Raw genomic sequence first — 14865 nt, 5'->3', positions numbered from 1 at the left:
TGGAGAAGTCTTGTATGTTATTACACAATGTGGAAATGGGACCCTACAGGACTTCATCTGGACCTTGCCAGGCAGAAAGTCTGATATAATGGATTTTGCAAATATCTTAGAATAATGCCAATAAACCAGAACAGACAGGGACTCTCTTGATCTCTGTCTGTCTGTCTGTCAAGCATGATGAGATCCACATCTTTACCTGCCACTTGACTGACAGTTCACCTGAGCTGTTCGTGGTGGAGCTCTCCAGTGAACTGCCCTCCAAGAGTGCTTTGCAATTAAACAAAGTACTAAAAAGAATCTTTGAATATTAACCCCTGATGAAGATGACTGGCAGAGATGTGCTGGTGGAGTTAGAGGAGGTTTGAGACGACAATCAGACTCCAGGTGATTCACCTGATGAGTCACCTGGGAGACGACCAGACACCACAGCCTGTGACTTGTGTGCTTAGTATGATGGTAAACCAGTCAGCCAATTGCAGAGCTTCTCTTTGACCTCTGCCATCATCCTCAGAGGAGCTGTGGGATTGGTTAATGAGAGCACAGAGAAGACGTCCTGCAGCGTCTCAGAGTGTGGTAGAGACAGCGATGCGTTCATGTGTGCAGGAGTTTGTAGTAAAAAGCAGAACACATTAAAGAGATGTATGTTGTAATTGTGTGTTGTTGTGCTTGGAGCAGAGGTGTGATTAGTGTTCGCAGTGTAACAGTGGGAGACTGTACAAACAGTGTGACTGCTGAGAGTAAGGCTTCATTACTGAGACTCCCACAGAGGCTACAGCATCACTGCAGATCAGGACTCTACAGGGAGCTGAGTTAAAACACAGAGGCTGTGGAACGTTCTCTCTAGAACACACAATGTTCCACAGGGTTCCACACTCTGAAGAATAAACCTCAAACACACAGGTCACAGTTTAAAAGAAGTTTTTATTCTAGTCTTCAGATGACCAATTTATTTCACCTAAAGTTAAAGATCTATGACTCTGACCAGAACCAGAACCAGACTCTATGGATCAGAAGCAGACTCTACAGACCAGAACCAAACTATACTGACTAGAACCAAATTCTACTGAGCAGAACTAGACTCTACTGACTAGAACCAGACTCTACTGACTAGAGCCAGACTTCAACGACTAAAACCAAATTCCACTGACTAGAACCGGATGCAAATGACTAGAACCAGACTCTTCTGACTAGAACTCAGTTGACTAAAATCAAATTCAAATGACAAAACCCAGAGTCTTCTAACTAGAATAAATCATTTCTGACAAGAACTTTACTAAGTAGAATCAAACTGACCAGAACCAGACTCTACTGACTAGAACCAAACTATGGACTACTACCAAAAATCCAAACTGGACTGACTAAAATCAAACATAAGTTAAATTAACTTAAACCCAGATTGAGACTTGAATGGCTAGGACCAGACTTGAGTAACTCTTCCTGTTGTTGTCTGAGAAAATTAAAGAGAGAACATTTTTTAAATAATCTTCATTGGTCGTTTTATGCCTTTATTACATATTGATAAGAGGGAGATAACAGAAAGTGGGTCTCCAGTCAGACTTGAACTGAGGACTCTCGTGGTCCACATTTTAACCCCTGAGCCACAGGGACAGTCTGTGATATCACCACAGACTCAGCCATTACAAGAGTGTTTATGGTGAGCTCCTGTGGGCGTGAACAGAAGGGACTCTTTCCAGGGTGAGGCTGAATTCAGAGGAAGATGTGTCCCCAGGAGTAGACAAAGGTTTAACTTGAGTGACAGGTTTAGAGTTTCTGCTGAGACCTGCAGAGATCCAGGGAGTAACTCTGGGCTGTTTGGCCCAACAAAACACAAACTGAGAGACCAGCAGTCAGAGTTGTGTTGTGTTAGTTGTGTTTCACGCAGTTTCTGTGTGTCAGCAGCTGTGAGTCAACTTTCAGATTGGTGATGTCATCAGAGAGCTGAACGCCATCACACACACAAGCTAAACCTGAGGCAGGTTTCACTGCTCTGTTCAGGTTGTTTAATACAGGGAAGAAAAACAGTGAGCAGCTGTAGAGGCGACTGTGTGAAGGAGCAAAATATCTGTGTGCGTGTTTGTGTTGTTCGGTGACAGACCAGCAGGACGAGGTCGCCTTGATGTGACCAGCAGCGAAGTCACTGACTGAGACACGAAACAACCGACAAAAACAACACAGTTTGACTCAGAGAGAGACACAGAACAACCACAAAGAGACACAGAACAACCACAAAGAGACAAAACGAACACATATTGTGTTGATGTTGGTTTTAATTTGGTGAAACTTTGTTGACTGACTCTGATTTACTGTTGAACAGCTTCTGTTCAGACTTCACACATCATAAAAACACTGCCAGCATGTTCCAATACAAATATCAAAAAAATGTATCAATACCTGATATAGAGGGAGAAGAATGACAAGTGCCAGCTGGGGTCCGCGAGCCTCCAGCTGAGAAACTGTGTGTCAACTGAGCAGCAGGAAGGAATGATCAAGTGTTTGAAAACGGATCATTTCACTAAAGGCAGTGGAAACATCATCATCATCATCATCATCATCATCAGTCAATGATGACATCCCCCCCCCCCCTCCCCCGCATCCATACACGGTGATCAATGACGTAAGCGGGGCTTTATAAGAGCCGCTGTGACGGGGCAGACCCAGAAGATCCGTCGACCCGCAGATAGTCACACAGACAGGTGATGAAGATGGTCTCCTCCTCGCGCCTCCGCTGCCTTCTCCTGCTCCTCCTCTCCCTCACTGCCTCCATCAGCTGCTCCTCCGCCGTCCAGAGAGACTCAAAACTCCGCCTGCTGCTGCACCGGACCCCGCTGCTGGGCTCCAAACAGGTCCGACACTCACACACTCACACACACTCACAAGGACAGACACAGGGACAAAGAGACACACAGAGACAGACACTGACAGAGACAGGCGTCAGAGGGACATTCCTGCAGTGAAAGTTGTAAAAACTAAACCATGAAGTAAAATGTTGGCTGATCTTCATTATAATTTACATTTTAAATTCTAATATTTGTGACTCTTTAACATATTTGAATGTTGAACAGATTTATTCATCAATAAATAAACTTTCTCTCTTTCTGAAGATCAGATTTGAATCATTTCAGATGTTTGGAAACTGTAATTAGAGGGATCAGACTGACAGGAGGACAGAGAGTGTTTCTGTCTGTCTGTCCTCACAGTGAGATAGGTTTATATTTCAGTGTAATTTATTTTCAGATTATTTAAAATGATTTATCTTTATTATTCCTTCTTGAATAATTAATCAAACAACAATAATCAATCAATGATAACTGAATCCAAACATCAGGTCTCTGTTGTCCGCTCACTGAGTGTTAATTATTTCCTTTGAATTGTTTTAACTGAACAGAACCAGTTCAGACATTCAGACCGGAATAAAAGACCTCGTATAGAACGAGGTTTTCATTTGTTTGGTTGTCAATCTCCTCTTAAAAAAAGAAAATGTATTGAGTAATCTGCTGATTGATTAATTGTTCAGTCTGTAAAATGTCACAGAACTTTTGTGAGCCTGAAATGGAAAACAGAAAGTTGAACACTGACATGTTTGTTTGGTGTTTTTCTTAAAAAATTACTAAAAAGTTTGATCAGCTATTAAAATCATCCAAGATTAATTTCCTATTGATCAACTCGTGTGATAATATTTCATAATTTCATATATTTCAGCTCTTGTTTCAAACATTTCCCAAAATCTCATTTCACCTTCCTCTCTTTTTCTTCTTCTTCCTCTGCAGCAGAAACCTGCTCTTTTCTTTCACAGAGAAATCTCTTTCAGTAACAGTCTCAAATATTCTAATCTCATGTAAAATGTAAAATGTTTCTGCTCATTAGAATAAAATTGAAGTTTTACAGCTCAGTCAGATGGGAAAACAAGAACAGGCTCTTATACTGAAATATAAATGTTTGCTGCAGAGAACCTCATTGTGATGCTCAGACCAAACCTGAATATGTCCCGTTGATAGGAGACTTATAGACCTGATCCTGATGTACCTCAGAGACATTTATCCTCATGTTCATGTGGTCCAAGCTGTGGTCACAGTCTCTCACCTCCACCAGTCTGAGACAGGCAGAGACCAACATCAGCTGGTTTAACTGATCTGGTTTAAGTGAAACTAAAACCAGCTGGTTGGTGTTCAGAATTGACTGATGTGATCTCAGTCTTCATGCAGCAGAAAAACCTCACAACTGAACAGAGGCATCGATCAGGTGCTGAGAGCACTCAGCTTCTATTTTGGTGAGTTCACTCCAGGAGAGGAGTTTCTGCTTCATCATCATCATCAGCCTGCAATGACCAGCAGAAGAAGAGTTCAGTGGAATCTCTGCTTTTCTATAGTTGATGATCAGGATCAGGATCAGGAGTGTCCAGTTCAACAAAAATCCTTAAAATGTATTTAGCTCTGTCTCCGGTCCAGTCCAATCTCTGGTCCAGTCCTGGTCTGTAACTGAAGTCTATTCAGATGAGAGGTTGGATGTTTATGTATTAGATGAGTCTGAGTTGTTTGCATTTATAAAAACAAACACACATTGTCAGTTGTTTGTGTATCTGTAGGTGTTCCTGACAGTGCCCCGATGTCAATCATCACCAACAACAGAAGAAGTTTGACGTTACAGAATTAGACCAAACAGAATATCATCAGTCTGCTCCTACAATTATTATTTGTTAAGGTCAATACAGTAGACCACTTGTCGCATCCCGTTTGCAACAGTCTGAATATAGCATGAACAGCATGAATATTGACTGAATATTTGCAGAACCGCCTAACATCAGTGTTCTCGCTTTTTTTTCTCAACTGTACTATCGGTGACAAAGTTCTCTTTCTCACTTTAAGTGGACCTTGAGTTAAAGCAGGATCTTACTTTCATCCTTCATGTTAAAGGTTCTAAGATAAGAGGTTTATTTTTTTAATGGACATGACATCATGTGTCATCATTTTATCAGTTTATCAGTTTATCAGAAAACAGAATAAATCTGCAGAGTCCAAATGTCTAAAAGATTTCAGTCTTTGTGTCCTTCATCATTAAACTGTCTTCTTCAACTTCTTCCAGGATGTGAAACATTCCTGGTTTTAATGTGGTGTGGTTTGATCTTTCAGGACTTGTCCTGCTCCTCCCTGGTTCTGGTCTTTATCTGTAATATTTCTTGTTGTGTGTTCAGGACCTGTCCCGCTCCTCCCTGGCGGAGCTGCTCCTGTCGGACCTCCTGCAGGTGGAGAACGAGGCTCTGGAGGAGGAGAACTTCCCTCTGGCTGAAGGAGAACCTGAAGACATTCATGTTGATCTTGAACGAGCCGCCGTCGGCACTGGGCCGCTGCTGGCTCCCCGAGAGAGGAAAGCTGGCTGCAAGAACTTCTTCTGGAAGACCTTCACCTCCTGCTGAGAGCCCCCTCTTCATCCTCCATCATCCTCATCCTCTCTCAACTCCACCACCCCTCCTCCTCCAGACACTGTACAGACACTGTGTGGATCAGACTGTCACTGATTAGTTTGGATGAATTGTTAGATTTTCTGAACTGATTCTTTCTGAATGTAAACTTGATGAAACTATTTTTAATTGTTGGTTTGAATAAAATCTGTTTGAGACAAACGGCTGCTGCTGTCTGCTGATGGAGGAGGAGGAGGAGGAGAGGAAATAAAAGTCTTCATCAGGATGAAGATCTGCAGGTTTTTATTGGAGCTGATTAAAGTGTGAGCTGAGGGGGAGATTCACCGATGAGATAACAGTTAATGACGGGTTAATAATAAACAGAGGAGACGCCATGGCAACAAGAGGAGAAAGGCTTTGTTTTAATCAGTTCTTTCTCACTGATCAGATAATAAGATATGAGGTTATTGATCCCCAGAGGAGAAACTCACATCACAGCAGCACAGCGACAGACTGAGGAGACAGGAAGCACATACAGACATATTTCAAAGTAAAGGTATATATATATTGCCAAACCTTTTTTCAACCTATATGTAGCCAGAAGTGTCTGAAGATCCATGATGAAGATGATGATGATGAAGTGTCACACAGTCACATAAACACATTAATTTATACAACACAACAAACAGGACATGAGAGATAAAGCTTAACTATTTCAACATCTTGTGAATGTGATGTTTGAATGTTTGATGTGAAGGCAGTTTTTTTCTAAACTCAGCTTCATAATAAGAAAATAAAGTTTTACCCAAATCTGAGCAAACTGTAGAGAAACTGAAGATGATCTTTAAGGAAGTTTTTCATTCAGGTCAACAAGAGTTTACTAAAAACAACATATGAACCTTTGTCTGTATTTTTACTGATGTCCATCCAGGTAATTCACACAGATTCAGATGAACTAGTTCACATTCACTTCTTCTACCTTCTCAATCACTGACACATCACTGTAACCTACCATCAGCTGTGTCTCAGTTCAGGGACCACATCCTTCAGAGGCTACATTTGAAGACCGACTGAGTCACAGCAGCGTGACTAGGCTGTTCCATTTGAAAGGCTCCTTCAAATGTGTCCTTCTTTTCCTGGACAACGAAGTCTCCAACAGGTGGATCCTTCATGGTCCAATCTATCCCAAGATTCATTGTGCTCCGGTAATGAAAATAATGTCAGCAAACAACACCGACAGAGAGCCTGAAGATACAATTGTTAAATGTAAGTAATGGCTTTCAGCTCAGTTCTACAGCTAATGGTACAACTGTTAAAACCAAGAGACTTAAAACCTCAAGTTTTTGTCAAGGTTGCTATGCAGCAGTGTTGTGAATTGTTTGGTTCAAAGATGCTAAATAATATGGTTCATGTTTGTTGTTTGAATCAGTCTATGTAATAAATGTATACGCAGCTAATGGTAATGATTTAGTATTACAATGAACAGTGTTGAGAGGAAGTACTTTTATTTTTAAGTGTAAGGAAGTAACCTGTGTAATAGAAAAATCATATTCTGCACTTTGTATAACCTGGTTTGATCCATGAATGTGAATCTGTTCCCACATGTATGATCTGGTACTGTCCGCTACAAACTAGGGAGTAGTTTATCCTTGAACACACACCTGCTTCTTCCAGCAGTTAGACAGTCAGGATTGTTCACACACACAGATCCTGACCCTGCTTAACTTCTTTCTTTTTTTTCAGTCAGTCAGTCTGTATTTGCACTCTGTGTGACTGTACACTGAACCTTCTCAAAGCTCTTATTAAAATATATGAAGGGAACTTGATCATTTTGTCAACTGTTCATTTTCAGATTTCCATCACACCTGTCGAGGTTTTGTCGCTAGCTTAGTGAAGTTATGAAGTCGAGACATCTGGTGCACGAGCCTGTGTAGTTTACGTCGTTCTTTGTAAACTGCAGCATACTAGCAAGTAAAATGTTCAGTTTGAAAGACACTCGGTTGTTCATTGCTCAAACATTCCACTACACAACAGACAGGAGCTGCGCTTGGTGACACAACAGTAGGGGAGTTATGATATGCTATAAATAAGTAGTACAAGAATACAAAGAAGACGTGCCGTATGAATACGCTTCAATATAAAAAGGTAAGAAAGTAAAGCCCTCATGATAATTTTATCTGACAACTTGTCACATATCTGTCACATGCAGCATCAATTTCTTATTAAAAATGCACTAAAGATAGTTCAAACTAAATATTTAACATCACTGTCAACTGTCAACTGTCAACACAAATTATCCACAACATCAACGATCGTAGGTTTAACAGCACCTTACTTTTCAGTACTTTATCATCTTGTTTGTTGCTGTTACCATTTGTTTTAATCCATGGTTTCAAGTCCTGTAGAAATCGTATTACTCCTCCATGAAGTCCACTAGCATAGCATCTATGAACACACAGCACCGATCCAGAACGCTGTTTGCTCGTTCTCATAGCCCAGAGGCATGATGGGATGACGATACTGCACATAATCAGTGCAAGCCAGAAACTTTTTCGGTGTATGCGACAGGCAAGCAATTCCTATAGAATTGAACAGGCACCATTTTTAGATCCGGGATCAAGGTCTTATAATACATCCATGAGTGTGACCAACTGAATGTATCCTCATTAAACAGTGTCACTGTGTGACTGTGTTTAGACCCTCACAGCTCCTGGTCCAGGTTCAGGGAACTTACAGGTCTTCCTCCCGTCTTCACTGCTCCGTCCTCCGGCTTGTAACCCAGACACAGAGCCAGGTCCACCATCTTCCCAGATGTTCTAAAATCTCGAAGGAGGTCAGAACAAGGAACAATGGCTGTGTCCTTTTCAATCAAAATATGTTTAATGACTGATCAACTGAGCTGATGGAAGTGTAAACATCAATAAACACGTTTATGTCTACTATATTGTATTATTTGAAATAAAGATCAGTAAAGAAATGTTAAATGCACAGCTGTGGAAGGTTTCTATTGTTTTCTGAGGAGAAACAAGACTAGGTCTAAACTTAGTCCATGTCTGGGCCTATGGTCAAATCCTGATTTTATAACTTTGATGTCTTCTGACAAAATCATCAAACACATAAATGAAAGACAAAGACTGAGCTGTGATTTCAGCTGGATTTACTGTAACATGATCACTCAGAGAGAAAGCTAGAAGAGACACAATATCTTTCTTTTTTAAGCAATTTTTCCAGGCTTTTCTTTATGACAGTGATTGTGAGAGAGCGAGAGAAAGAGAGAGAGACAGAGAAAGAGAGAGAGAGGATGACATACAGCAAAGGGCTATGGGCCATAGCAAGAGAAGTTGGTGCTCCACCAGGTGAACCACCTGGGCCAGAGACATCTTTCTTATTCAGTCTCTGACACAGAAAACAGCCTCTGTCTGGATCCACAATAGTTTAGTCTTTATTTACTTAAACTCCAGAACATAACAGACTTTTATTAGAGGCAGGTCTTTACATCTAACTCCCTCTGTTTGATATATAGAGTTGGTCATAGTCGTTAGTACGAAGCCTCGTTACCAATGACTTCTCCCTCTCTCCTGCTCTCTTTGCTCGGTGTGTCTTATGTTTAGTTATTCCTCTGCCTCCTTCAGTAATAATGATACATGTAATCAAAGTAGTTTATTTGCTGTACTGGAGGTGAGGCTCAGTGTATTGGAAGTGCTCCTCCTCTTCCCTGCAGTTCCTGAGCAGCCGGAAAACCAGAGAGGTTCAGTAGACTGCGGCTGGGCACTCCCCTGACCAGTGGTGGAAATATCATCAGTCAGTCAGTCAGTCAGTCAGTCAGTCAGTCAGTCAGTCAACAACATTCGAGATTATAGGGCTGGCCCTGCTGTTGTAGTCGAAATAGTAGAAACAGTTATAATATTAGTATTATTTATTTCTCTTTTCCTCTCAGATACCCAACCTCTAACTCTCTGGTTCCACTGAACCTAAGTTACATTACAACAGTAATTTATTAGGACCTGATTCACACAATGAAATTACTGTGTAAATCACAGGATTATAAAGTGCTGCTATGAATATTACCGCTGTGCCAGTGAAATGTGAGACAGCATATAGAGGCAGGAAAATACAGGCGTCTGACCTATCATTGTGTCACTGTGCCAATGGTAAATATTTTGAATATACAAATGATTTTTATATAGTTTTTCCTCCAGCCCACACAGAAATGTAACAAATGACATATATGTCTCTATATCAAGTGATGAAGAGTGATGTTGCCATATATGTCACCTATAAGAGGATATACTATTATCACATATTATACGTATGTATGAAGATATAAGTTTATAACATGTTAGGCCTATATGAAATTCTTAAAGTAGAATGTGCATATATTGAAAATATCTATGATAGGTTTTATATATAATTTTCAGATGTTGTCATTTTATATTATATTTATTTCTGTGGGATCTGAACCTATTATCACCAGTCCTGATGTTATATGGCAGATCAGCTCCCAGGTTCATGTTAACTCAAGAAGCAGCAGAACAGCTCACACACAAAGGCAGGAAGTTTGTGTGTGTGTGTGTGTGTGTGTCTGTGTGTGTGTGTGTGTGTGTGTGTGTGTGTGTGGCAGCTGCTGCAGTCAGATTAGCAGCTCCTTTCATTCATTAATGCTTTGTTAAGAAAAGCTTTTTAGTAATTTGAGCTTAATGAGGGCTGATGATTGACGGCTGAGAAACAAACACACACACACACACACACACACATACACTCACATTCACACACACACTGCTGACAGTCTCTCAGGTCATATGACCACATCAGAGGTCACATGACAGGCTGTATGTTGTATTCAGTATTCCATTACACATAAAGTCCTGCAGTGAACAACTTCAGTAACAGTATGTGAGTATAATGAGGCTACCTAATTAATAATTAAGAGTTTAATTAATAAAGTCAAAGTTTATATGTTATTATTTTATATGTGACTGCAACTCATGATTGTTGTCATTATGGATCAATATCCTGATGATTTACTCAATGAAGCGATTGATTGATTTGTAGAAATGATGAAATAGTTCATTGTGTCACAGTGACCAGAGCTTGTTTTGTCCAGACCTAAAATATACAGTATATATATTTTTTATGAAAATCATTTAAATCCCCACATTAGAGAAGCTGAAATGTTTCAGCCATCTTTACATTGTCAAACCATTAAGAAAGTAGTTGCCCTTGTACCTTTCTAAATTTTAGCAGTGAAGATGTTGAAATACCACTGAGAATGAAGTCTTAACATTATTTCATTCATTTATTTATTTACTTATTCCATTTTTTTCTTCAGTAGAGGGTGTGGGAAGGGTTTTGGTTATTATCATACTTGAAACTTCTCTATTCATTCAGTCCTTTTTGTAAGTGCTCTACCTGTCCACTTTATATGAGTATGTTTTGTCTGCCTGTTTTTAATTATGTATAACCACCATAAATAAAATGTAAAAAAGAAAAAAAAAGTTGCCAATTAATTTCCTGTCGCTGGACCAATCAATTAATCAACTATTGGGTTCAGCTGTATTTGTATAGCTTTAAGCAGTTTAATGTAAGACTAGAATCACCTCCTCCTGGTTGTCTGCCTCAGACTCAGGTTACATCCCTGTTTATCATCATAAACATTGATATATAAATAATCATATAATCATATAAATATTATAATTTTAACCATGTCACTCTCACCTCTCACCTGACTGGCTTCACTCAGCGTGTTAACTATCCCACAAGGGAAAATAAGACACTGGATCTGTTGTATGCAAATGTCAAGGACGCCTACACTGCTTCAGCTCTACCACCACTTGACAGATCAGATAATAATCTGGTTTTTCTTCAGCCTTCATACAAACCCTGTGTTCTGAGGCAGGCTGCAACCACCAAAAAGAAAGTAGAGAGGAAGCTGCAGCACAACAACACCAGAGAGGTGTGGAAGGGCATGAGGACAATCACTGGCTATAAAGAGAAGAACAACATCAGGTGATGTGGACAAGGCCAATGTGACACAGCCTCACCTGTTCGCTCTCCCACTGCTTCAGCTGCAGCTTCTCCTACGGCATCTCCTCCACAACCTGACCCTGCAGCTGCAACTCCCTCCACACTGGGGTCAAGTCTCCTGTCCTTTACAGCCGAGGAGGTGAGGGCGGAGCTCAAGAGGCTACGTCCTAGAAAGGCAACAGGCCCGGATGGTGTGTGTCCGAGGCTGTTAAAGGACTGTGCAGCCCAGCTGACTGAGCCTCTCCAGAGGATCTTTAACTTAAGCCTTCAAACAGGGAGGGTCCTAGTCCTGTGGAAAACATCATGTCTTGTTCCGGTCCCTAAAGTAGGACGACTGACTGATATAAATGACTACAGACCGGTGGCCCTCACATCACACATCATGAAGACCCTGGAGCGGCTGCTTCTCCACCTTCTGAGGCCACAGGTTGAACATGCATAGACCCCCTGCAGTTCGCTTACAAGGAACATGTTGGAGTCCTGGACTGTGGATTACCTGACAAGACGACGACAGTACGTCAGGCTGAGTAACTGTGTCTCAGGGACAGTGATGAGCAGCACTGGGGCTCCACAGGGGACTGTTCTGGCTCTGTTCCTGTTCACCCTGTATACGGCCGACTTTAAATACAACTCTGAGTCCTGCCACATCCAGAAAACGTGTGTTTCCTTTTTCGGTGCTACCTTCAGATTCACTCTCAGTTCACCTTCCTTCAACTTTGACCTTTAGATCTGCCCCATCAGCCAATCGAAACACTGTGGTTGTAAGTGTGGAGGTTATTATCATGCATAGTGTCAGTACAGTGGAAAAACTGAGTGTCGCTGTGGGATACAACTTGAGTCTGATGTTCAGACAACTATCACTGGATCCAGTGTTGTGTATGAACAGCGTTCACTGAATACATTCATAATTTCAGTGAACTGAACGAATCAGTTTACAAATGATGAACGTGAATGTGCTGCTAACGTTTTATGACAGTTTTACAGCACGCCGCATGAAGCATGACGTCTCCATAGACACGGCCCAGCTTGGCTGGTGCTAGAGGTACAGACGGTACAGACGGTACAGACGGTACAGACGGTACAGACGCATCTACCACTACTGAAGCCAGTTTGTTTGGGCATTTGAAGCAGATTTATGAACAAACAAGTGAAGAACCAGACAGATTATATTTATATACAGATTTTAAATGTAACTCATGTCTGTGATTCTTCAGTAATGAACAATAATTCATTTCGTTTGGGACTGGCAATGATTAGAGGCTGGTGAAAAAAAAAAACAGAACAAATGAATGTGAACTAGTTAATTTTTGCAACTGTGAACTGTCAAAATTTTAATAAATGAACTATTAATGTGAACTAGTTCCTTTTCATCTGTATGAACTGAACTTTGAACTAGTTCTTTTAAAGTGTGAACTGGCACAACACTGGATGGATAACTGTGATACTGAAGGAAACTTTAAAACAGGAGGATTCTAAATGAAGTTCTGCGGCCTCTGTTTCTCTGGAGCTTTGTTCTGGAGAGACATCAGAGAAACTATATCCTCATGAAGGGAAGTCACTCTGAATCAGATTAACATGTGGTTCAGGTCTGTGGGTTCAGGTCTGACTCAGGACCAGTTCGTGAGAAAAACCATTTCCAACAAACACTGAAGCAATCAGGAGTTACGTGTTTTCTTCATCACGCTGAGTGTTTGTTTTCTTAAACGACAAACAAGTGTAAATGTTTTCTTCCAGAATGAATACAAAACATGACTCTCAGTTAATGCCTTCAGCTCTGTATGCTTCAGTCATCCTGACATGACCTTTGACATTTAATCCCAGTATCAGCAGCAGCTGTGGCTGCTCTTTAGGTGAGTATGCAGGTGTCTTCAATTCAGTGTGATCAACAGTGTGATGATGTCACACCTCTCTGTGTCATTAAGAAGCAAACGTTTCTTTAATAAACAGGAAGCAGCTGCTGCAGGCGCACAAAGAGCCTCAGCCGCCAATCAACCTGTCAGCCAATCAGACGCCAGCATTTAAACGGCTTCAATAAACCGTAATGAGCTTTAATTACAGCTGAAAGCTTCACTGGAAGACATCACACACTGCCTTTTAACTGTGTGTCTGTTTGTGTGTGTATGCGTGTGTGTGTGTGTGTGTGTGTGTGTGTGAGTGTGTGTGTGCGGTGCTGCATACTTCAGCTGATTAGTCGGCATTTTGTTTTCAATGAATTTCCTTTTTAAGGTGAAACACACCATCAGATGCCATTCACACACACAAGCACACACACATTCAATATGACGTCAGCAGCAGTTAAAAAGGTCAGAGGTCAAACTGCCATCAGGAGGTCTGGACCAATCACAGAGCAGTTCACAGAGCAGAAACAAAAAGCCTGTTGCCACAGTAACGTTATCAACATCCTCCAGGTTTGGAGGTGTGTCACACTGTCTCAGGTCTTTATTGAGCCTGGTGCATGATGGGTAGGAACAGTGTGTCCTGGGCAGGTAGATGATGAGTGTGGGAGGAGTCACATGATGAAACAGACCTGCTGTGATGAAGTTCTCCAGAGAACCTTCAGTCTGGGTTTGGGCTCAGATAGTCGGTTCCATCAAGTCAGGTGACATCAGCAGGATAAAATGATGACATCATCAGTGGTAGATTGCATCAGCTGTAGCTGCTGACTGGACTGGACTGAAGACAAATCACTCTTTAGCATCTCTGTGAACTTTGTTTCTGTAGTCCAACAGATATCAGCTGATCATTAAATACAGTCATACTCCCTCATCTAGTCCCCAGACCTCCACATCTAGTCCCCAGACCTCCACATCTAGTCATCAGACTTCCACATTTAGTCATCAGACCTCCACATCTAGTCCCCAGACCTCCACATCTAGTCCCCAAACCTCAGTATGAAGTCCTCTGACCTCCACATCTAGTCCCAAAACCTCCACATTTAAACCTGGGTCCTCAACATCTAGTCATCAGAACTCTACATCTAGTCCCCAGACCTCCACATTTAAACCTCAGACCTCCACATCTCATCTGCAGACCACTGTATTTGGTCCAGAATGCTGCTGCCTGTTATTCAACCTTCCAGTTCCCTCACTCCTCTCCTCTATTCATTCACTCCTGCTGCTGCTTGGTCAAGTTCAGAACTCTTGTTCTGGTCTAATATTCATAACATATTTGGTATAATCTATTCATCATTAAAAAATATACTCCAAAATCAATACATTTGAAAAACTGAGTAAAATATCTGTCAAACAAAAGTAGCTGTAATGTACAAAACAATCATGAAAATTGTGAAAAATTTTAGCATTCTGACAAAACCTGTAAAATATCCTAAAAGAAACAGTAAAATATCTGAAAATGAGTGAAATGACCAAAAATATCAATGAATGATAAAGTCAGAGTGTTTTTGACTCTGACTCTTGGTGTGTGTTTTTACCCCTACTTGTGTGTTT

General features: G+C 41.0%; 1 protein-coding gene across 1 annotated transcript; it reads left to right on the top strand.

Annotated features, from left to right (window-relative positions):
- The first annotated feature begins 2696 nt into the window (after window positions 1-2696).
- Window positions 2697-5410, top strand: LOC111216952 (somatostatin-1). The gene is made up of 2 exons (XM_022738617.1): window positions 2697-2843; window positions 5189-5410. Exons 1-2 carry the CDS (start codon window positions 2697-2699, stop codon window positions 5408-5410), a joined length of 369 nt encoding a protein of 122 aa, XP_022594338.1.
- The last annotated feature ends 9455 nt before the right edge of the window (window positions 5411-14865 follow it).

This window comes from Seriola dumerili, unplaced genomic scaffold (assembly GCF_002260705.1).
Source record: "Seriola dumerili isolate Sdu_G_001 unplaced genomic scaffold, Sdu_1.0 BDQW01000036.1, whole genome shotgun sequence".
NCBI classification, from domain to species: domain Eukaryota; kingdom Metazoa; phylum Chordata; class Actinopteri; order Carangiformes; family Carangidae; genus Seriola; species Seriola dumerili.
Note: the sequence above shows the minus strand (reverse complement) of the source record. Positions and strands in the feature narration are given on the sequence as shown.